Source organism: Grampus griseus, assembly GCF_964374135.1.
Source record: "Grampus griseus genome assembly, chromosome: X".
Taxonomy (NCBI): Eukaryota; Metazoa; Chordata; class Mammalia; order Artiodactyla; family Delphinidae; genus Grampus; species Grampus griseus.
In genome coordinates, this window is record NC_138999.1 from 87,760,942 (window position 1) to 87,784,674 (window position 23,733).

General features: G+C 43.3%; 2 protein-coding genes across 2 annotated transcripts; one reads left to right on the plus strand and one right to left on the minus strand.

Annotated features, from left to right (window-relative positions):
• Positions 1-228: 228 nt before the first annotated feature.
• On the plus strand, positions 229-2,173 carry TCEAL6 (transcription elongation factor A like 6; the record flags this gene model as incomplete). The annotated part of the gene is made up of 3 exons (XM_082681600.1): positions 229-257; positions 1,108-1,177; positions 1,544-2,173. 3 exons carry the CDS (start codon positions 229-231, stop codon positions 2,171-2,173), a joined length of 729 nt encoding a protein of 242 aa, XP_082537726.1.
• A 12,882-nt stretch (positions 2,174-15,055) lies between these two features.
• TCEAL2 (transcription elongation factor A like 2) lies at positions 15,056-16,968 on the minus strand. The gene is made up of 3 exons (XM_082681601.1): positions 16,855-16,968; positions 16,246-16,317; positions 15,056-15,897 (listed from the first exon to the last, which is right to left on the minus strand). The coding sequence occupies exon 3, from the start codon at positions 15,869-15,871 to the stop codon at positions 15,227-15,229; it is 645 nt and encodes a 214-aa protein (XP_082537727.1). The 5' UTR covers positions 15,872-15,897; positions 16,246-16,317; positions 16,855-16,968; the 3' UTR covers positions 15,056-15,226.
• Between the last annotated feature and the right edge of the window lie 6,765 nt (positions 16,969-23,733).

Sequence of the window (23,733 nt, forward strand, 5' to 3'; positions counted from 1 at the left end):
GGGAGAGAGAACACATGGACCGAGAAGAGCAGAGGCTCTGGACATAGCTGCTACTCAAGATGGCAGCGCAGCTTCCTGGCGGGCACCACCACCAGCGCTCTGGAGTCAGGCGGAGCTGGTCAGGCGGAGCCCCGGGCTGTGGGGCTACGTGTGGAGCGCTCTTGGAGAAGTCGGTTACCCTCCCTGTGATCAGCTGTCACAACTGGGGATAAAGGGCATCTCAGAGGGATGCTGAGCGAGGACCTGAGAGGCGCCAGGTAAAGCACCTGCAGTCAGGAAGCCTCTCCCCACCTGCCCTGTCGGTAACTCCTCCTTCTCCAACCGCCCCGCTCCCACACAGTCCTCAGCTGTCCGGTCCCTCTGGGATGGGGGGGAGACCGAGCTCCGGTGACGTGGCGCTCACGTGACTGGCCGGGCACCCTGCAATCTGGTCCCGGCGCCGTCGCTCGCGTTGCCCGCGCGGAACCAGCTCCCGGAGCTGTCTGGGTGGCGGGCGAGGGGAGAGCAGGCTTAGGCGAGCCAGAGGAGGCGCAGGCCCGGCCCGGGCGCTGCAGGTCAGTGTGAAGGTGGGCGCTGCTGGCGGCCCGGGTGGGGGTGGAAGCGGATGGGACTAGGATCTGGTAGCAGCGGGGAGAGGGGAAGGGGTCCCGAGATGGGTGAGGATGGGCACGGGGCGTGGCGTGGACAGGTAGGGAGGGAGGACCCTGCAACTGGCCCTGCCGCCTCTTCGACGCCCCTCCTCTGCGCCCTACATCCATTTTGGAGCCTGTAATGGGGGGGGGAGTGCGCCCCCGCAGTGCGACAGTGAAAGGTAGACAAATTCTGGAAATAACCCCCCTCTCACACTCTGAGCCTATGAGGAAATATTGATCTCCGCGTAAAGGAGTGGGGGCGGGGCGGGTTGCCTGCCCGGGAGGGGTCCCAGCGACCCGAACAGTTTGTAAAGCATCCTGGTCTGGTCCTGAGGCCTGACAAAAAGATTTGGCGACTGAGGTGCGGGGTCAGGGGAGGTTGGGGGGAACCGTTGGATGAGGAGGGCCATGATTCAGGAAAGGGACCTCAATCTGCTGACCGTGCAGCCCCTCTCTGTCTCCTGTCTGTCTACAGGTCTGCATGTCTGTTCCCAGCACTCTGCAAGGCTAGAAAAGGAGGAGGAACCTTTCCAGAATCCCTGCAGGTCAGCGGAAGGAGGGAGAGGCACTGGACAGGCACAGAGCTGGGGGCCGGGTGCAGAGGGCACAGCTTGGGCAGAATTTGAGGGCCCCACTGCCCATCCCCCCCATATATAATATACACACTTTCTGCCACGCTGAAGGATGGTACAAGGTGGCAGGGCCTGCCAGGGAAATGGTTGGCTCTCAGTGCAGGCGGAATGGTGGGGTAAAGGGTGGCCAGAAGGCACACTAGGCTGGGCCAGGTCCGGGGAACGCTGACAAGGGTGAGATGCCAGTACTATCCGGACCTGCATTCCACCCCCAAGGCCTCAGTCTCCCTTGTTTCCTCTTGTCTCTCTCCCCCCACCCCACCGCATCCCATCCCCCAGGACAGGAAAACGAGGGGACATCTCAACATGGAAAAACTCTGCAATGAAAATGAAGGAAAGCTGGAAAGCGAAGGAAAGCCAGAAAATGAAGTAAAGCCTGAAAATCAAGGAAAGTCAGATGAGGAAGAAAAGCCAGAAGTGGAGGGGAAGTCAGAACACGAGGGAGAGCTCCAGAATGAGGGACGGCCAGAAGACCAGGGACAACCAGAAGATGAGAGGAAGAGAGAAAAGCAGGACAAGTCCGAAGCTGAGGGAAAGCCACACGGTGAGGGCAAGGTGGAATCCCAGGCAAAGCCAGAGAGTCAGCCGCGGGCTGCCGAAAAGCACACCGATGAAGACTACGTGCCCCGGAAAGCAAAAAGAAAAACGGACAGGGGGACGGACGATTCCCCCAAGGACTATCAGAACAACTTACAGGAAAGGCATCTGGGCAGTGAGGAGATGATGACAGAATGTGCAGATATGTCAAGGGCTCAGGAAGAGCTAAGGAAAAGACAGAAAATGGGTGGTTTTCATTGGATGCAAAGAGATGTACAGGATCCATTCACCCCAAGGGGCCAACGGGGTGTCAGGGGAATGAGGGGCGGAGGTAGGGGCCAGAGGCGCTTACATGGTATCCCATATCTTTAATGCCTTTGGCCTTCAATTCTGACTCCTCTAATGAGAATATTGCTGACCCTGCTTTCCCTGGCAGGCATTTGCCATGCTATGTGCTTTAATCTTAAGCTGATTCTTTGCTTTAGGTGTCACTCTCATTACCAGCAGCCTTTTGATCCAACTACAGTGCTCTCTGTGTTTCAGTAGGGGATTTTCACCCATGTGCATGGAAGAGATGTTCATGGTACACTGTAAAACAACAATAAAGAAAAAACAGTTTTCAGATTCGAATATATAGTATCAAACCATTTTTGAAAAAGTATAAATGTTTGTGTAATGCATCTGTGCACAGAAAAATCTAAAAATTAAGTGCTGCTTTTTTCTTGCTTTGGTAGCCAAAAATACGTCTCACCTGCACTCAAAAATAAGTCCAGTCACCTGATGGTACCTCCACGCCATTCCTCTGCAGATGTGCCCATCCCCATGTCTTCTCCTAGTTGGAACCATGTCAATGGGCACTGCTGTCCTTTCTCTGAGTCCTTTACCGTCCTATGGCTCCAACCATGTGTGATTCTTTATCTTTCTTTTCTTTGCTCACTCATCTCTGCTTTTTCCTAAATGATATGCATTATGTTAGTCATTAAAAAACAACTAAGGGACTTCCCTGGTGGCACAGTAGTTAAGAATCCACCTGCCAATGCAGGGGACACAGGTTTGATCCCTGGTCTGGGAAGATCCCACATGCCGTGGAGCAACAAAGCCCATGCGCCACAACTACTGAGCCTGTGCTCTAGAACCTGTGAGCCACAACTACTGAAGCCTGCATGCCTAGAGCCCGTGCTCCACAACAAGAGAAGCCACTGCAATGAGAAGCCCGCATGCTGCAAAGAAGAGTTACCCCTGTTCGCTGCAACTAGAGAAAGCCTGCGTGCAGCAACGAAGACCCAACGGAGCCAAAAATAAAGAAAGAAAGAAAGAAATTTACTGAAAAAAAAAAAAACTAAGACCAGAAAACAATACATGATAAGTGATTGGACTGTTCAGTGAGTTTTTGAGAGCAATGAAGACACAATATTCCTGTTGTTAGAATGTACAATAATAGGTAAAACTCATATTAACTCTGGTACCCAGAGCTAGAGGAATCAACTTGGCAGTTATAACAGACACACTGTTGTAAGGGTCAGTGTTGTCATCTGTAAAATGGGGATAATATTTGCCTCATGGGACTACCAAGTGGACCAAATGAGGTACTGAGTATATGAGATGTGTTGTGACCTAGCCCCCACCAGATACCTGGGGAAGGAATGGCTCCCATACCACTCTCATGCACTAGCAGGTATGTGGATGGAATCAGACTCTTAGAGGAGAACTGAGCGAGGTCTCACTTGTGCCCAGGAACAAGTTCAGGCAGCTGAGAGATAGGTGCCACTCTCTCCGGGATACTGCCATGTCTGCTGGGCACTGTGCTTCTTCTCCTGGGTCCTGTACTCATTACTGATACTGTGTAATGAGCTGGAGGGTGTAAGGTGCCAAAGCCATATCAATTTCTCTGGAGTCACTGACCACCTACCCTTGACCTCTATAGAAGTGTGGATAAAGCCCTCTCTTCACTTTAGAGTTACAGTTACCCTGTTACCTGTGAGTATCCCCCTAGTGCTACTTGAGACTAGTACCTTTCAGACTCTTTTTAAGCAAAATGATCATTTATGTATATTTTGTTGGTTTGCGTGTTTTTGCATACATAAGCATCCTTCTTACCAAATTCAGATGTTACAGGTTAGACCGGGGGGAAATATCTGCATGGTAGAAACTGCTATTCTCACAGGTTAATATCTCACCTGCAGTTTCTCCTTCCTAGGTTGAATTCTCTCCCAGGAAACTCTTGTCAGGCCCTGCGTTAGCAGTTCAGCAGACCCATCAACATATTTGATTTTTAGATCCTTATCAGTGAATATGTGGTGCATACACCAGCTGCATCAGCATAACCTGTGAGCTAATTAGAAATGCAGAGTCCCAGGCCCTACTCAGACCTACTGAGTTGGAATCTTCATTTTAACAAGATCCCCAGATGATTCCTATGCACATTGAAGTTTGAGAAGCACTGGCTTAGAGGGAGACTCTTTTTAGGCTTTCCACTCCCACCTTCACATGAAGGATGTGCCTGAAAGGATAAGTATATGCCCCATATAAGATACACATCATAGATTATTAAACAGACCCATGTTTGTCAATCTGCAGTTACCCCTCCCCCCATGCATTAGTAGGTCTTGAAATTAATTCACTGGGTCAGGACTTGTAATTTTTTAATGAACTAGAATAAAGTTGATTAGAGTCAAATATAAAATATCAAATTGAAGATAGGGTGAATATTGTTTTGTGAAATTTATATTTCACTTATGTATGTATGTATGTGCACCATGAGTTGTGATGAAAAGTATATTTCTGACTGTGGGCTGTGGTTTTCAAAAAATTGAGAAACTTGGCACTGGACTCTTTGCATTGCAAAGAATATCCAGTCCATTTCATACTTGTATCCCTAGTGCCCAGCACAGTACCTGACAAATAGTAGGTACTTATTAAAAGTGTAAATAATAATGACTAATTTAGGAACTCAAATTTTTCTCCAAGTTTAGCCTCTGTCTACACAAATAACCTTGGAAAAATAACTTCAGTTGTCGAACAGGGGTTACTTACAATTCCAAAATGATCCGCAAGCCATGGGCTTCACGGCCTGGATAGGAACTACTGCAATTCACAGCTAGAGCTGTCATTAGTAAAAGAAATATACACTCAGCAGCACCAAGGAGAGCTCCTGGGCTGGAGAAAGTGGAATTTCTTAAGCCCAGAAGACAGGTTCTGCAAAGTGAAACTAAACAGCTGTGGAATCTGTGCTGTAAAAGGGCCCAGTGAAGGGCTCTGTGTTGCCACAGGAGCATAGCCTCACAAAAGAACAGAAGCATGCCTGCCAGGGTGGGAGGCCAGGGGTGAGGGGCTTCCCTGGAGGGATAGCAGCTGAGCTACCAGCAGATGGTCTTTCTCCACTTAGCCTGAGGGAATCAAGGACTTGGGTTTTAGAGACAACATATATCATGTTGGTTTTGTGCTTGAACTCCCTATGATTCCCAGTTCTGAGTGGTGCCCAGAGCAAGAAAAAGATCTACAGTAGGTCCAGGCTGTAGGGCAAGTTTCTCTGACACTTCAGCTTCATGACTCTGCAGACCCGATTGTATTGTATTCCTGCTAGACAGAGTCTATGAAGCCTTAGAAAGCCCCAGTAGTAAAATTACAATACACACCCGAGTGTTTTAGAGAAAACAACATGCCCTCTTCTGTTGGCAACTAGTCTCCATTTGAAAACTGCTTGTAGCTTGCTACCAGTCCTTGGTAAAGACTTAACATCTGATCATGAGGTTTTAATTTTCTGCGCAAATGAGACATCCACTATGAACTTGTTTCTATATACTCTTTTGAATAATAAAGTTTGGTGTGAGCACCAGCTTTCTACCATTAATTGCAAATGGATTTAAAAGACTGGGCCTGAGTAAGTAAAGAAGGCACAAGTAAATTACAGACCTACTCCTGTTATTTCATTCTCTCTCTCTCAAAACATATATTGTCTCATGGGGAGTTCCTCAAGACCAGTTAGAAAAAGAAGGATACAACAGTGGTCCAGTTCATGGATGTATCTTCTTGGTGTGTTGACAGTAGGTGGAAATGGATGTCTGCTGCACTATAGCCCCACTCAGGAATGACTCAGAAAATAGTGGGAAAGAGAAATGATACCAGCGGGTAGAATTTTTGTGTGAAGACATCGTGGCGGTAGGTATGGATCTACTCTGGTTCATGTGCAATGATTAAAAGATTGGTCAGGGACTTGGAGAGAATTAAATTGGAAAATTAATGATGAGGAAGTCTGAGGAATAGGTTTGTAGATGGCCACTCATAAAGGGCACAGATGGTACAGATATTTGTCTCAAGATATAATCATTTACTCTTGCACAACAAATTACCACACACTTAGCTGCTTAACAGATCACTCATTTATTAGCTCACACATCTGTAGGTCAGAAGTCTGGCACACCATGGTTGTGTTTTCTCTGCTCAGGGTGTCACAAGGTTAACATCAAGATGTCAGCCAAACCAAGTTCTCTTCTAGTAACTCTGGGGAAAAAATCTGCTTCCAAGTTCATTTATGTTGTTTTCAGAATTCAGTTCCTTGCAGCTGTAGGATTGTGGTCGTACACTTTTTTGCTGGTGGTCAGGCTGTTTTCAGTTTGTAGAGGCTACTTGCATTCTTTACCATGAGACTCACTCTATTCTCAAGCCAGCAATAGCACATTGACTCTTTCTCATGCTTCTTATCTCTGACTTTTCTGTCTCTAACTCTAGACCCCTTATTTAAACGGATGATATGATTAGGTAAGGCCCACCTAGGTAATCTTCCTATGTTAAGGCCAACTGATTTGAGACCCTAATTACATCTACAAGATGACTTCACAGAAATATATGGATTAGTGTTTGACTGAATAACTTGAAGAAGGTATATATACACCATCGGCTGGTAATTTGGTAGGAGATCTTAAAATTATGCTTACCACAGTCTGCCTTCTGATCCCCAAAGATTCATGTCCTTCCCAAATGCAAAATACATTCACCTTCTCCCAAGGTTCCCAAGAATCTCATCCCATTACAGTGTTAGCTCAGAAGTCAAAATCTCATCATCTAAATTATCTAAACCAGATGTGGATGAGAATCTTGGGCATAATTCATTAAGTGCAGTTCCTAAAGATATTCATCTCCTCTGTGGACCTATGAAACTAAAGACACAAATTTTCTGCCCACAAAACTCCCAACATATAATGATGGGAGAGGCACAGGATAACAGTTATAAATGAAAATGGGGAAAACGGAAGATAAAAAGGAGTCACTATCCCAAAAGTGCTGGACTTCCATTGTTAGATTTCAAGACCTGAGAATAGTCCTCTGTGGCTCTTAGCTTCACCCTCTGTGCTTATGGCTCCAGACTCTTGACTCTTAGCTCTTTATTCTGAGCTCTTGGTTCTGTCCTCTGATTCATCCTTCCTTTTTAATTAAAGGTAGCATGTGTTCCCAGTTAAGTAGCTTTATCAGGCTGCTTCCCAACAGAAATATTTGGGGGTTCAGATATTCTGCTTTCATTTGTGCTCTTCTGTCTCTTTCATTCCAAGCTGACAATATTTCCATTGATATAATTTTCTTAAGAACCTTGCTATTCTTGAATAAATTGCACTGGGTTTTACTCCACTGGACAAAATCTACACACACAATTATCTCTGAGATGATTTTTCTCTATCTTTGGCTCCAGCTGAGGTGGCTGAGTGTGCATGCATTAGGATCCTAAAGGATGTGCATATTCCTTGCCACATGGTGACTCCAACACCAAGCCAGTAGTGGTACATTAAATCATTCTCATACTTCAAATTATTGACTTCTTTGACCTCTAGACCCCTTAAGCTTCCTAGAGGCTGTCAGGTTTTGCTGAAAAATAAGCTTTGTGTGACTGAGTACTCTGACTTTTTTAACTTTTGGAGGTTTCAGCAAAAGGTTATACTAGTTACACACTCAACTTTTTCTCTATGTCATTCTTTCAGAAGGTATCTCTTAATTTTAGTGTATTTTGCCATTTGAATAGAATGGGAGTTTCCCAAATCATCAAGTCCTATTTTCTTTTTGTTTAACAGATATTCCCTCAATTTGTCTCTCTCCTGCCACTTTTTGATATAAATAGTAAGAAGAAACCAGGCCATACCTCAGCAATTTGCTTGGAAATCCCTTCAGCTAAATGTTCAAGTTTATCATTTACAAGTGCTGCTTTCCAGTGAACTGTTGGAGATAATTTCACTAATCATTCTGCTACTGCATATGAGGATCTCATGCCTCCAGTTTCCAATAACATGCTCCTCACATCCTTCTGGACCTGTGCTAGCAGGGTCTATGAGGTGTATATTTTTACTTACAGGTGGTTCAAAGCAATAATGTTCCTCGAAGTTCTTCCAGCCTCCACCCACTGCCCAGTTTCCAAGCCACTTACACATTTTTAGGTATTTGGTACTTTCAGTGCCAATATCTGTATTAGTTTTCTATTACTATGTAACAAATTACTTTAAATTTAGTGGCTTAAAATAAGACATTTATTACCTGACAGTGTCTCACACAGCTGGGATGTGGGGGAGAGGGAGCCCTGTGTTTTGGCTACGGCAGTCTGGAATGGAGTATCCAGCTCACTGAACTTGGAAAGTGGGGAGGAAGCAGTCTTGGTTCAAATATTAGAGGCTTTTAGCTTTCTTACTGAATTTGTGTAGATTTTCTTGAGCAGATATTTCTTCGTGTGCTGTTTGTCCTTAGGACCATTTCCAAAGGCCGTTAATGGCTGATTTCGTTTTATTTAAAATATGATTTTTACTACTTTCACTGAGGATCAGGTCAGTGGGGCTCCTCGTGTTGCCATGCCAGAAGTCAATCTTCCATTATTTCTTCATAGTATTTCATCCCCTCTTCTTCTGAGACTTTGATTATACATTTGACCCTTGAACAATGCAGGGTTTATTGGTGCTGACCCCCTACACAGTTGAAAATCCATGTACATCTTTTGACTCCCTCAAAACTTAACTACTGATAGTCTACTGTTGAATGGAAGCCTTACTGATAACATAAAGAGTTGATTAACACATATTTTGTGTGTTATATGTGTTATATACTGTTACAACAAAGTAAGCTAGAGAAAAGAAAATGTTATTAAGAAAATCATAAGGAAGAGAAAATACATGTACAGTACTGTATTGTATTTATCAATACTGTAAGTTCACATTGTTTGTTTACATAGCCTGTCAATGCCTACGTCAATAATGTCTTATGTGATGCAAAACACTGTAGCTGTTATATGTATTACTAACACTAGACTTCAAAAATGAAAAGATCATGTGAAAAAGAACTTCATATTTATTTACAGGTATAAGGATTCATGCATTGATAAAAAAGAAGCAGTAATATAATTGCTTTATAGTAGCATAGTGTAATCAATACCATTGCTTCATGGTAGCGTAGCCTAGGCATTAATGAATGAACCATTATAAAATTCTTATGGCATATAGTATTACAGTCATATTCATAATACAGCACTGAAACATTATTACATTAAAGAAAAACACCTGTCTGTGATGATGATAGGCTGATACACAGTATCTCCAATTGTGAGACAGAAAGAAGTATATTGTATGGTAATGTAATTCTTTGAAAGCAGAGTTATAAAACAGTAAGAAAACTAACACATTATTAACTTTATATCAGTCACCTTATGCCTATGTAAGAATAGGCTATCCACTTCAATATAAATATTGCACACAATGTTCTACACACATATTTTTGTATATTTCTTGAAAAAAAGTCTGCATATAAGTGGACCAAGCAGTTCAAACCCATGTTTTTCAAGGGTCAGTTGTATATACATTAGATTTTTTTCCCCACCATATCCCATTAGACTGTCACAATCTTTTCTGTATTGTCTATCCTTTTGCCTCTCTCTCTCCCTCAGTCTAGAGATTAGCACCAGTTCAGAGCCTTTAGCTAGTAACTCCCAGGAGGTCTTGGTATTTCTATGTCCCTAGGGCACAGTCACCCTGTAAAGTGTCTGCAGGTTCCATTGGAAAAGATTTCATGTAAGATTCATAGCATACACCAGTGGCTGCCGGGTCCTACCTTAGAGGTAATCTGCCTTCCCCTCAGTTGGATGAGAAGTTGAAAAACCCCACTACAGCAACTCGAATTAGGAAACAGCAGACCTAGAATTTTTTTCTGCCTCAATATGTCAGGCAGCATCCTATAGGCTGCCCAATTATTTCATTTTTAAGAATGCTGTGATTAGCCATCACCACAGATCCCTGTGGGTCAAACATCCTCTAATTACCATTTTATCACTGTGGCTCATTGTAGTAGTTGCACTCACCTTGTCACATATGATTAAGCACTGTCACCTGACCTCTAGCACTCTGAGATTCCCTTCATTCACACTAAGATCAAGTAGCCCAATTCCACCACAGCATTCTCCACCATAATCTCCAGCCTACAGAACACAGGCCCACAGAAATCTTCAAGGATGTCCGTGACCGTCTCACCAATGATTTTTAATGCCTTGGAGCATGTCTGCACAAATATCCTATCCCATATATCAGGGCTCCACTCTTTCCCTACTAGTGTTTTTACCTTATTGTAAAATCCATAGTAGGTAGGGCATTTAATTGGCAGTGGAACTCAGTGCCAGTATGAGGACCTGAGCTTGGTCCTCAGCCTTTTTTCCATCCCTAAGATGAGGAACTTCTTCAAACATGCCATGCAGGCTTTCTGGCGCTCTACATGTGTTTTCTGTTGTATTATATGGCTTTCAATTTCCTTTTTCCTATGCATATTCTTTAGGACCATCAGATGAACATGGAAAACTCCACAACCTTTTGGATAATGATTTTTTTTTTTTTTTTTTTTGCGGTACGCGAGCCTCTCACTGCTGTGGCCTCTCCCGTTGCAGAGCACAGGCTCCGGACGCGCAGGCTCAGCAGCCATAGCTCACGGGACCAGCCGCTCCGCGGCATGTGGGATCTTCCCAGACCAGGGCACGAACCCGTGTCCCCTGCATCAGCAGGCGGACTCTCAACCACTGCGCCACCAGGGAAGCCTGGATAATGATTTTTGACACAGTGCTTAAATGACACAGCAGCTTGATTCCCCAAACTTTGGATTCCACCTGTACTTCATTCTATGCCACCTGTGGTGCTGAGTAAGTGTGATACTACTACATGCCATGTACCAATGAACCTCTCCTAACACCTGCCCCCTACTCTCCCAACCCCCAGTGCAAAGAGGTTATTTTTCCCTCCTCAAATTAGTAATCCAATTTCTGGGGTAACTTCTAGTATCTATTACTGTATCTGAGAAGTGCATGACAGGAAAGAGGGAGCCCATCTGCATTAGAAAATTTGAGACTTTTTTAAAAAGTACAGTATACAAAGATGTGGGAAGGGTACTGGAGAACCACAGGGGTAGTGCAATACTCCATGGCTAGTAAAGGTAGGATTATCTAGGCCTGAGGGACAAAGGGAAAGAGGGGTTACTGAAAGCTTGAGATACAGAGCCTATTTGGAGAGGGCAACCCCCCAGGAAACTTTAGAGAAGAGACTGTCAGCATCTGGTGACACTACAGGGAACAAGCTGGGAAGTAAAGTTCCTGACCACATTGTCCACCACTTACTCCCAAAGGACAAGGGAGCCCTTTGATGTAATCAATACAGGTCAGATTCCCTGGGATGTAGAGCAGGGTGGAGGAGGGTGGAGACTGAACCCCAATGGGAAGATGGAGAGATTTCTAGCAAATAAGCGAGGGCCATGTTAGCAGTACTCACTGGGAGTTGTGCCTGCAGTGAGAAAGGGTACCCCTATTCAGCTGTTATTACACTGTGAGGAGGAGGGTAAAAGGCATATTGTTTTTAGAGGGTTAATTCCAGCAAGACTGGGATTTGCCCAAGCTGGTCTACTAAAATAAGAAATGCACCTGTAAGTTGCTGACTCATGGTAAAGGCATGAAACATACTAAGAGTGTTGTTTTAGAACCATTGGCCCTAGGAGTTTGGATGGTTTTTACCAGCTTGTCAGCTTTGCTTATTGGTAACAAAAAGGTTGATCGTTTGCATCTGGTCTTGGTGAACATCCCCCCCCCCCCCCACCAAGCGCTCTGCTGTTGAAGAGCTACAACATAGCAAGAATATGCCTACGTAACCATCACTGCAAGAGAATCCTGGGCTGAGACTCCATTTTGTGCTCTCTGGTTCTAAGGTACTCTGTGAACACATCAGTGGTTCCTATTCCAAAAGAAGTGCATATTTCCAGGGCTCTTATAGAGAGGGAAGGCAATTGGAGCTTGCATCTGGCCACTTTAGACCCCTGGGTATGAGACAGCTCTTGGCTGTGAGGCACATCCTCAATGCTGTTGCTACATTGCATCCTTTTATTCCCCCCTGTGCTAAACTACAGATTTGCAAGCTTTGACATTTGAGGTCCCATGAGTCTTCTTTAGCAATGGAACTGTTTAGCTGTCATAGTTATGGCATCTAAAGAAGGAAATACACCATCCTATGAGATGCGTTCCATTTGCCTTTGTTTGTAGTCATGATTTGCTCTAAAAACAGTTTCAGGTTCTCTTCAGTAGATATATTAATCCTTGCCTTTATGGATTCTTACTCCCAAACTTTTGTACCTTACAAAGGCCTTCAGGTCTCCCCCACACCCACCAAATAAACATTGCAACTCTTCTGCTCACCTTATGGTTTACACTTAATACAACTGCAATCATAATGAATATATAAGTCAGTGGACATTAGCCTTTAGTGTGAATCAGAATCACCTAGGAAGCTTGTTAAAAATGGAGATCCCAGGGCTTCCCTGGTGGCGCAGTGGTTGAGAGTCCGCCTGCCGATGCAGGGGACATGGATTCGTGCCCCGGTCTGGGAGGATCCCACATGCCACGGAGCGGCTGGTCCCGTGAGCCATGGCCGCAGAGCCTGCGCATCCGGAGCCTGCGCGTCCAGAGCCTGTGCTCCGCAACGGGAGAGGCCACAACAGTGAGAGGCCCATGTACCGAAAAAAAAAAAGGAGATTCGACTCAGTGGATCCGAAGTGGGGGTAAGGAGTTCACATTTTCAACAAAGTCCTCTGGTGATTTTATTGTGGCAAATTTGCACACTTTAAAAACATGCATGCATTAATGAAATGAGATAGGGTTAAATTTGTGGTACAAACCCTTCTACATGGCGTTTCATTTGGAACTGCAAGTAAACCCTGCTAGAGAAATAGAGTCCACAGTTATTTATCTAGACCTGGAATGATCTGAGGCAAGAATGCCTAACTCAGCTATCATCATTTAAAATTTTATTAAGAACCTATTACTTGACAGGCACTGTGCTAGGCATTAGAGGTACCAGGATAAAAAGGACAAATTGTGCTTTGAGAAGCAGAGTCCAAAGCAGTGTTTCTCAATTTTTAAAAAGTTTAGCCTACAATCAGAAATTTATTTTTCATCACAACTCAAGGTATACAAACATACATACATATATAAGTGAAATACAAATTTCACAAAACAATACTCACCCTACCTACCTGGGATACAATCTGATATTTACTGTTTAGCTCTAACCAGTGCTATTCTACCCTACTTCATTAAACAATTTCAGGTATTGACTCATTGAATTTGTTTCAGGTTCTACTACTCTTGGGGATGTGGAACTGCAGTTCAACAAACACAGGCCTACTTAATAATCTGCAGGATGTATCTTATGTAGCACATGTATTTATCCTTTTAGGCACATATTTCACATGATGGTGGGAGTGGGAGGCTAAGGAGAGTCTCCTTATAAACCAGTGCTTTGCAAACCTTAAAGTGCACAGGAATCACCTGAAGATCTTGTTTAAATGAAGATTCTGAATCAGTAGGTCTAGGATGGGGACCTGAGATCCTGCATTTCTCTTAGATGATGCTGATGCAGCTGGTCCATGGACAACTATTTGAGTAGCAATGCTCTAAAAATCACAAGTATGGGTAGGTGTGCTAACCTTGTAATGCAGGACCCGGTAGGAGTCTCCTAGGAGATAATTTCCTCTAAGGAAAAAGGAATGGAGCAGAGAAGGTACTGACAGGTGAGAAAAGCACAGTGTGCACCACTCAAATTTTATCCCAGCTTCCCATATCTGAATCTGATGAAAAGATGGCTGTATGTAAAATCTGAAATCCTTTAGTGACCAAAGGAGCACTGAGGTATTACCACTTGGATAAGTATAACTCTAAAGTGAAGAAAAGGACTTTATCCTCACTTCGATCAGTGTCATGGTGTGGGGCAGGTTTAGGGCTCACTGGGGACTCCAGAGAAATCAACTGAGCTTTGTCATCTTGAGGACATCAGTCCAGCAGCAGCAGTGAGGACCTTAAGAAGATGGAGGACTCATGAGAAGTGGCACAGTGCCCAGCAAACATGGCAATACCCAGGGGAGGGTTGTACCCACCTTTTGGCTTTCTGGAACTTATTTCTGGGCATAGGTGAGATGTACATCAACCCTCTTCCAAGTGTCTGATGAGGTCCTGGTCCTGCTAGTATAGGGGAAAAGGTAGAAGCCAGCCTAACACAGCTTACATACTCAGTACCTCATCTAATCCATTCCACAATCCTGTGAGGCAATAATTATTCCCATTTCACAGATGACAAGACTGCTCTTTATAGCAATTGATCTGTTATAGCTGCCAAGTTGATTCCTCCAGATACGAGTCCAGAAGTAATGTGAGTTTTACATAACATTTTAAGTTCTGACAACAAGAATTTACAGTGTCTCCACTGCCTTCATAAACTCAGTAAACAGTTCTTTGTATTGCTTTTTATGTATTGCTTTCCTTTTTTATATTTTAGCATTTCTTTATAAGAAAAGTAATCTGTGTTCCTTAGGAAAATTTAAACAGATGAGTAGAAAGAAAACAAAGAAAATAAATCACCCACAATCTCACAACTCATAAAACCACTGTTAACCTTTTTTTTTTTTTTTTTTTTTTTTTTTTGCGGTACGCGGGCCTCTCACTGTTGTGGCCTCTCCCGTTGTGGAGCACAGGCTCAGCGGCCATGGCTCACGGGCCCAGCCGCTCCGCGGCATGTGGGATCTTCCTGGACCGGGGTACAAACCCGTGTCCCCTGCATCGGCAGGTGGACTCTCAACCACTGCGCCACCAGGGAAGCCCACCACTGTTAACCTTTTAGTGAACAAAGTTTTCTGTTTTCCTGTGCATAGATGTACCATATAAATTTCTGTTCTTTTACAAAAGTGGACCGATTCTGTAGATGATATTATAAGCTGCTTTATTTTTTTCAAGAATCATAACGCCTTTGTAATGCACATGGGTAAAAATCCCCTACTGACAGAGTGCTCTAGCTGGATCAAAAAGTTGTTGATAACAAGAATGACGCCTAAAGCAAAGTATTTGCAAAACTTTAAAGCACAGGGCCTGGTAAACGCCTGCCAGGGGCATTACACAAAAGGAATGTCTTCAAAGCCCCTTTGTGGGGCCCTGCAGCCACCCCTGAGTTCCCTTGGGCCCCTCGGGTGGAAGGGGTCCTGTAAACTTTTTTGCATCCACATAAACCCCCCCAATTTCTGTCTGGTTTTCTTCACCTCATCCTCCACCCTGGCCATCTCGTCAAATTCTCTTATCATCTCTTCATTGCTCAAATGCATATCGTGTATGGCCTCCTTGTATTCCTTGAGACACTGAGCCAGCCCCTTGTTGGTTTTTCTTTTGGCCTTCCTGGGTACATCATCCCCAGCTGGGCGCTTTCCTGCAGCCCTTGGTTCGCTGGCTGGCTTTTCTTCTTTTGGCTTTCCCTCGCTCACTGGCTTTCCCTCACTCTCTGGTTTTCCTTCTTTTGGTTTTCCCTCACTCACTGGCTTTCCTTCTTTTGGCTTTGCCTCACTGTCTGGCTTTTCTTTATCCTTTAGTACTTCCTCATCTTCTGTCTTTCCCTTGAGATCTATCCTTCCCTTGTTCTCTAACTTTTCCTTGTCTTCCACAGTACAAGCTACTCCCGGCTTTCTCGCATCCGGTGGCTGTCCTTTGTTTTCCATCTTGCCTTGGTTCTCAGGCTTTCCTTCATTTTCACTGCAGAGTTTTTCCATGTTGAGTGTCCCTTCCTTTTCCTGTCCTGGGGATGGGGCAGGGGGAAGAGAAGACAAAGAGGAAACAAGGGAGACTGAGGGCTTGGGGATGGAATGCAGGTCCGGATAGTAGCAGTCGCTTCTCGCCCCTTGTCAGGGGTCCCCTGACCTGGCCCGGCCTTCTGCCCACCCTTTACCCCACCATTCCTCGTGCACATGTGAGCCAACCATTTCCCAGACAGACCTTGCCATTTTTCCCTACGCTTGCTCAGCATGGCAGAATGTGTGTAAATGTGTTGGGAAGTGGGCAGTGGGGCCCCCAATTCTGCCCGGGCCGTGCCCTGCACACTTCCCACCCCTCTGGGTGCTTGTCCAGTGCCCTCTCCTTCACTGACCTGCAGGGATCTGAACAAGTTTCTCCTCTTTTTGTAGCCTAGCAGAATGCTGGGAACAACAGCCTCACAGACCTGCAGACAGACAGGAGAAGGGGATGGGAGCACCGAGGACGCAATAGGGGCCCTCCTCATCCACCGTTGCCTCCCCCACCTCCCCTGACCCCGCACCTCAGTCGCCAAATCTTTTTGTCAGGCCTCAGGACCAGACTAGGATGCTTTACAAACTGTTTGGGTCGCTGGGGCCCCTCCCCGGCAGGCAACCCGCCCCGCCCCCACCCCTTTACGCGGAGATCAATATTTCCTCATAGGCTCAGAGTGTGAGAGGGGGGTTATTTCCAGAATTTGTCCACGTTTCAAGGTCGCACTGCTTCTCCCCGTCCCCGCGACCTCATTTCAGGCTCGAAAATGGATGGAGGCCGCAGAGGAGGGGCGTCGAAGAGGCGGCAGGGCCAGTTGCAGGGTCCTCCCTCCCCACCTGCCCGCGCCACGCCCCGTGCCCCTCCTCACCCATCTCGGGACCCCTTCCCCTCTCCCCGCTGCTCCCGGATCCTAGTCCCATCCGCTTCCACCCCCACCCGGGCCGCCAGCAGCGCCCACCTTCACACTGACCTGCAGCGCCCGGGCCGGGCCTGCGCCTCCTCTGGCTCGCCTAAGCCCGCTGGCCCCTCGCCCGCCACCCGGGAAGCTCCGGGAGCTGGTTCCGCGCGGGCGACTGGACCAGACCTCGGGGCGGAGGGAGGGGGGGCGCGGGAGCTGCTGCCCAAGTCAGCGCCCTGCCGGTCACGTGAGCGCCGCGTCACCCGAGCCCGGTTTCCCCCCGCCCCGCCCCCTCACCTACATCCCACAGGGACCGGACAGCTGCGGAAGGCCTGGGCGGGATGTGTGGAAAAGAGGGAGTTACCAACAGAGCAGGTCGGGGGAGGCTTCCTGACTGCAGGTGCTTTACCTGGGCGCCTCTCAGGTCCTTGCTCAGCATCCCTCTGAGATGCCCTTTATCCCCAGTTGTGACAGCTGATCACAGGGAGGGTACCCGACTTCTCCAAGAGCGCTCCACATGTAGCCCCACAGCCCGCTTTCAAGACCAGCTCCGCCTGACTCCAGAGCGCTGGTGGTGGTGCCCGCCAGGAAGCTGCGCTGCCACCTTGAGTAGCAGCTATGTCCAGAGCCTCTGCTCTTCTCGGTCCATGTGTTCTCTCTCCCTGGCTGATCTCTATTCATTTCCCTCTTAACACAGATGATTCCCAAATCTACATATCCAGGTTATTCCCTCCCTTGAGTCTCAGACCTTCTTTGCCAACAGTCTATTGGACACCACCGCCTGAATATCCCTGCGGGACCTCAAAATCCATAACCCCAAACTGATTTTACCAACTTCCTTCTCGCCTTCTCTGTTCACTTCACTCCACACTGGATATTTGCACTCCAACGTTTAACCTGTTCTCATCTAGAGAGAATGTCAGACAGCTAAAATGTTAAAAAAGAAAAAAGGATGCATTAAAACATTTAAAATTATGGACCACAGATGAACAGATTCATCAACATCCTTGGTTCACAGCTTACTCTTATCATTGACCCCTGCTGACCCTCTTTCCTTTCCTTCCATCCCTTCTCTTCCCTTTCCTCTTTCACACTTGTGAAACCGCAACCCAGCTCAAAAACTAGAAAATTGACATTATAGTTGCTACAGTGTAGTGCCATATATTTGGTTTTGATGATATGACTATACTGTGTCTTTGTTTGGATCTCTTTAAGTTTATCCTGATTGGAATTAATGAACTTCTTGGATGCACAAACTTCTAATTTGAGTAATTTTCATCCATTATTTGTTCAAAAATTCTTTCCGCCCCTTTCTATCTCTCTTCTCCTTCTTGGATTCCCATCATGAATATATTAGTATGCTTGATGGTGTCTCATGGGTCTCTTAGGTTTTGTTCATTTTTGTTCATTCTTTTCACTTTCTGCTGCTCAGACTGAAGGACCTCAATTGACCTGTCCTCAAGTTAGCTTATTCATTCTTTTCCCTGCTCAAACATGCTGTTGAACCCCTCTACTGAGCTTTTCATTTTAGTTATTGTACTTTTAAGTTCCAGAAGTTCTGTTTAGTTTCTTTTCATAGTTTCATTCTCTTTATATTCTATCTCTCTACTGATATTCTATATCTTCTGAGGCATTCTTCTCCTCATTTCCTTTAGTCCATTGTCCAGGCTTTCCTCTAGCTCTTTGAGCATATTTAAGACAATTCATCTAAAATCTTTGCCTAGTTAGTCCAATACATGAACTTTCTCAATCAGTTTCTAATAATTTTTTTTATTTCCTGTGAATGGACCATACTTTCTCATTTCTTTATATACCTCAAACTTCATGTTGGAATCTGAGTGTTTTGAATATTAGCAAGTGTCAACTCTAGAAGTCAGATTCCCCCACTTCACAGGATTTGTTGCTCTCTGTTGTGGGTTATTGTTTCCTTGTTTAGAGACTCTTAAAAAATACTTTTTTAAATTCTGCATTTTCGGTCATATTTGGCCACTGAAGTTTGTGTTTCATTAGCTTAGTGGTCAACTGGTGTTTGGACAGAGTTACTTTAAATGCCTACAGCCAACAAAAGAAAAAAAAAAACTACTTTCCCAGTCTTTACAGATGAGCTCTGCACTGGAGCACTTTTTAAATGCTTTACTTTCTGCTTGTGCAGAGCCTGAAGGCCAACTAAGGTGAATGCTTAGGGTCTTCTGTGGCCTTTTCTGATCATGTGTTCAATCTCGGGCATGTACATAAACTTCTTGATTCCCCAGTGTATGTGAGTGTTTAAAAGTGCTTGTTTCGCCATGTATCTCTTTTCCCTAACGCTTCCTACCTAGGCTTCTCAGTCTGTCTCTTGCTTACCCCAAATGTTGTTCCTTGCCCCAGGCTGCTGTGGCCAATACCTATGACTTTAAATACTTTTGGCAAATTCCACCCAGGAAGTTACTATTCCAGCTCCAGTCCTGGGAATGCTCTCAGTCTTCTGTGACAAAGGGAAATTTTGTGCTGGTCCTTGAGGCCGCCACCAGACAGACCAAGATCAAGCACATTTCTATGAGAATAGGATCCAAATTCCTCCTCCTGTCACTAGAAATCTTAACCAGGATAGTGGGCTGCCATTCACAAACTACTGCCAATTTGGGGCATGGGTGATGGTAGACAGGCAGTTTAAAATTTCTTGCCACAAAGCAGGAGCTTCTTTCTGCACCAAATTTCCCCCAGTTGTAATTTTTTGACTAGATTCCAGAGTTCTGCAAAAGTTGATTCTGATAGTTTTTTGCCAGTTTATTAACTGCTTTTGGGGACCAGGGGATGAAGTCCTGGTGTTCCATACCCTGCCACTTTCAGTAATGTTACTTTTCTTTCTATTTCTATTTGTCAAGTTTGGTAGTTTGTGTCTTTATATGAATTTGTCCATTTCATCTATCTGGTCTTATTTGTTGTCATACAGTTGTTTATAGTATTACCTTATAATCCTTTTTTTAAACACATAGAATTGGGAGTGATGTCCACTCTTTCATTCCTGACATCGTTAATTTGAATCCTCATCATTTTTTCCTTGGCAGTCTACTTATAAGTTTGTAGGATTTTTTAAAAAAATATTTTTAAAGAACCTGCTTTTCATTTTAATAATGTTCTCCATTGTTTTTCTATTCTCTATTTCATTAATATCCACTCTAATTGTCTGATTTCTTTGGGTTTAAGCTGCTTTTTTTTTTCTAGTGTTTTAAGGTAGAAATTTAAATGATTGATTTCAGATTTTCATCTCTTTTTATATAAGAATTTAAAGCTATAAATTTCCCTCTAAGCACTGTTTAACTACATCCTATATGTTTTGGTATGTTGTGTTTTTGTCTTTATTCATCTCAAAGTACTTTATAATTTCTCTTATGATTTCTTCTGATTAAATGGAGGTACATTGTTTAATTTCTATGTATTTGTAGCTTTTCCAGATTTCCTTATGTTGTTGATTACTAATTTAATTCCATTATGCTCAGAGTATATTCTTTGTATGATTTCAATCCTTTTAAGTTTATATAGAATTTTATTATGGCCTAGTATATGATCTATCCAGAATGCTCCATGGGTGCTTGACAAGAATGTATATTCTGATGTTGCTTGGAGTATTCTGTAGGTGTCTGTTATTCTAGTTAGTTTGTAATTTCATTCAATTGTCCTATTTCTTTGTTGATATTCTTCCTACTTGTTCCATCAAATTTTGAAAGTGTCTTTTTTAAGTCTGCAGTTGTTATCATCAAAGTGTCTGTTTTTTTCCTTTTACTCTGTCAGTTTTGGCTTTAAGTATTTTGATGTTCATATATGTTCATTTTTTTATATTCCTTATGGATTGACCTTGTTATCATTATAAACACCTTTCTTGTTCTCCAGTAACATTTTTTGTATTAAAGTCTATTTTATCTGCTATTAAAAATAGCCACTCCTTTTTTGTTACCCTTTGCATAGTATATATTTTTCTGTCTTTTCACTTTCATTCTATTTCTTTCTTTGAACCTAAAATGTTTTTCTTCTAGATAGTGTATAATTGGAAAATGCTTTTTTTCCCTTTCTGCTAAAATTTTCCCTTTGAATGGAGCATTTAATCAACTTGCATTTAATGTAAACATGGATAAGGTAGGATTTATATCTGCCATTTTACTATTTGTTTTTATATGTCTTCTGCCTTTTTTGTTCCTCTGTTTCTCCACTATTGATTCTTTTTGAAAGATAGAAAAATATCTTTGTGTCATTTTAATTCTCTTGATGCTTCTTTTACAATATTTAAAAAATTATTTTCTTAGTGGTTACCCTAGGGATTAAAATTAATATCTTAAATTAAAACAATCTAGTTTTGTCAATTCTAACTTAATTTCAAGGGTATAAAAAAGTTTTTTCTGATATACCTGCATTGCCTCCTTCCTCCTTTGTGGTATTATTGTTGACAGTGGTGGAAACCACATCTTTAGCCATCATAAGCCCATGAACACTGTTTTATAATTATCCTATTTAAATCAAATAGGAGAGGAAAGAGTTATAAACAAATATACATATACTGTCTGTATTAATTTTCTATTGCTGTTGTAACAAAGTACAACAAATTTACTGGCTTAAAACAACAGAAATTTATTCTCTTATAATTCTGGAGTTCATAAATTTGAAATAATTTCATGGGGTTTAACCGAGGTATCAGCAGAGCTATACTGCCTCTGGAGGCTTTAGGAGAGGATCCATTTTCTTGCCTTTTTCCAACTTCTAGGGCTGTATTCCTTGACTGTGTCCCCTTCGTCCATCGCCAAAGCCAGTAGCATAGCATCTTCAAATGTCTCCCAGCTTCTATCATCACATCACTTTTTTCCTCTTCTGCTTAAAATTTCCTTTTGTCTCTCTCTTATAAGAACCCTTGTGATTGCATTTAGGGTCCACCCAGATAATCCGAATAATCTCTGCATCTCAAGATCCTTAACAATCACAAATGTAAAGTCCCTTTTTGCCATATAGGGTAACATTCATAGGTTACAGAGTTTGGACATGCATATATTTTGGGAGGCCATTATTTGGCCTACCACTGTGTCTTTTATATTTACCTAGTTAGTTACCTTGCCAGTGCTCTTCATTTCTTCATGTGGACTCAAGTTACCATCTAGTGTCCTTTCATTTCAACCTGAAGGATTCTGTTTAGTATTTCTTATAGAACAGTACTAAATATTTTAAAATTCTCTCAATATTTGTTATTTGGGAAAGTCTTAATTAATCCTTAATTTTAGAGGAGAGTTTTCTGGTTAAGAAATTTTGATTGACAGTCATTTTGTTTCCACATTCTGAAAATGATGTGCCACTGTCTTCTGATCACCATGATTTCTGATTAGAAGTCAGTTATAGATTAGTGTTTTTCATCATATTTGATCTTCGAATGTATTTTCCTGACATTTTCTCTTTCTCATCTCTTTCTTGTATTCTCATTATGTCTATATTGGTATGCTTGATGGTGTCTCAGGGTTCTCTGTGTCTGTGTTCTTTTCTTCATTTTTATTTATTTTTTGTTTCTCAGACTCAAAAATCTCTATTCGCCTATCTTCAATATCACTGACTCTTTCATCAGCCAGTCCACCAATGAGGTGCTCTAGTGAATTTCTCATTCCAGTTACTTTCTATTCAATGGGGGGAAACTGCCTTTTCAACAAATAGTGCTGGGAAAACTGGATATCCACATGCAAAATAATGAAGTTGAACCCTTACTTTACACCATTTATAAAAATTAACTCAAAATGGATCAAAGATCTCAACATAAGAACTAAAACTTTGAACACCAAGGAAGAAAAAGGTGGGGAAAACTTCATGTCATTGAATATGGCAATTATTTATTGAATATGACACCCAAAGCACAGACAAAATAGTTAGATAATTGGTGCAGTTGACCTAAAACAATAAAACAGCCAGTTTTTAACTTTTAAAAATATTTATTTATTTATTTTTTAGGTTGCACCAGGTCTTAGTTGCAGCATGTGGGATCTTCATTGTGGCATGTGAGATCTTTAGTTGTGTTGTGTGGACTTCTTACTTGTGGCATGCGAACTCTTAGTTGCAGCATGCATGCGGGATCTAGTTCCCTGGCCAGAGATCGAACTCTGGTCCCCTGCATTGGGATTGTGGAGTCTTACCCACTGGACCACCAGAGAAGTCCCAAAACAGCCAGTTATTTTACCAACAGAATAGATTTATTCAGGAATAGCAAAGAATTGCAATTCAGGACATGTAAGCTATGGCAAACCACAGGCAAAGTCTGGAGAACAGAGGAGAGGAATACTCTTTAATAGAGTAGAAGGGGGAGTTGGGAGGAGCTGTTACACACAAAGAGTCCTTTGGAGGAAATTGGGAGTTCAGAGTGTAGTAGCTTTTCACTGGCTGAGCTGTGACAATCTCTCATTGGCTGAGCTGTACCAGGCAAGGAGATATTCTTCCTTCTTCCTGCTGGGTAGTAAAGTAGTAACCTTCTTCCTATTGGGGATGTAAAGTTACTTCTCTTTCTGTTGGGTCTGCAATTGACTTTGAGTGGTAGGGCATGAGAGCTTTCTGTTCTAGCCTCCTGACTCCATTTTAAAAGAGGTTTTTGTTTATAAGTTTTCATATATTCACCCTTTTGATCAAAATTTTTCTCTGAAAGCATTATCGATCAAGAGTCAGGTTTTACTAGATTCAGTGGCCTTTTGTCCTTCAATGCCAGGAAGACCTTTCTGGGTGTCGTGTCCCACATCAGAGGGAAAGTGAACATATTGGAAACCTATTGAGGTCACATTCGAATAACAAGGAGGGGTAAGAAGGAGATCTCTCAGGCATTTCCCATTTAAAGTATGTATCTTAGAACAGTGAATACAGCAATAACACACTCAAAACTAAAAATTTAAACAAGAGCTTTGAGAAGACACGGTGCAGGAATAAACATGAAGCAGTGGCTGATGAACTTTTCAGAAAAAT

What these genes read in the sequence shown, in the direction of transcription:
- TCEAL2 (XM_082681601.1), bottom strand. Translation starts at nt 15,871, where the DNA reads ATGGAAAAACTCTGCAGTGAAAATGAAGGAAAGCCTGAGAACCAAGGC.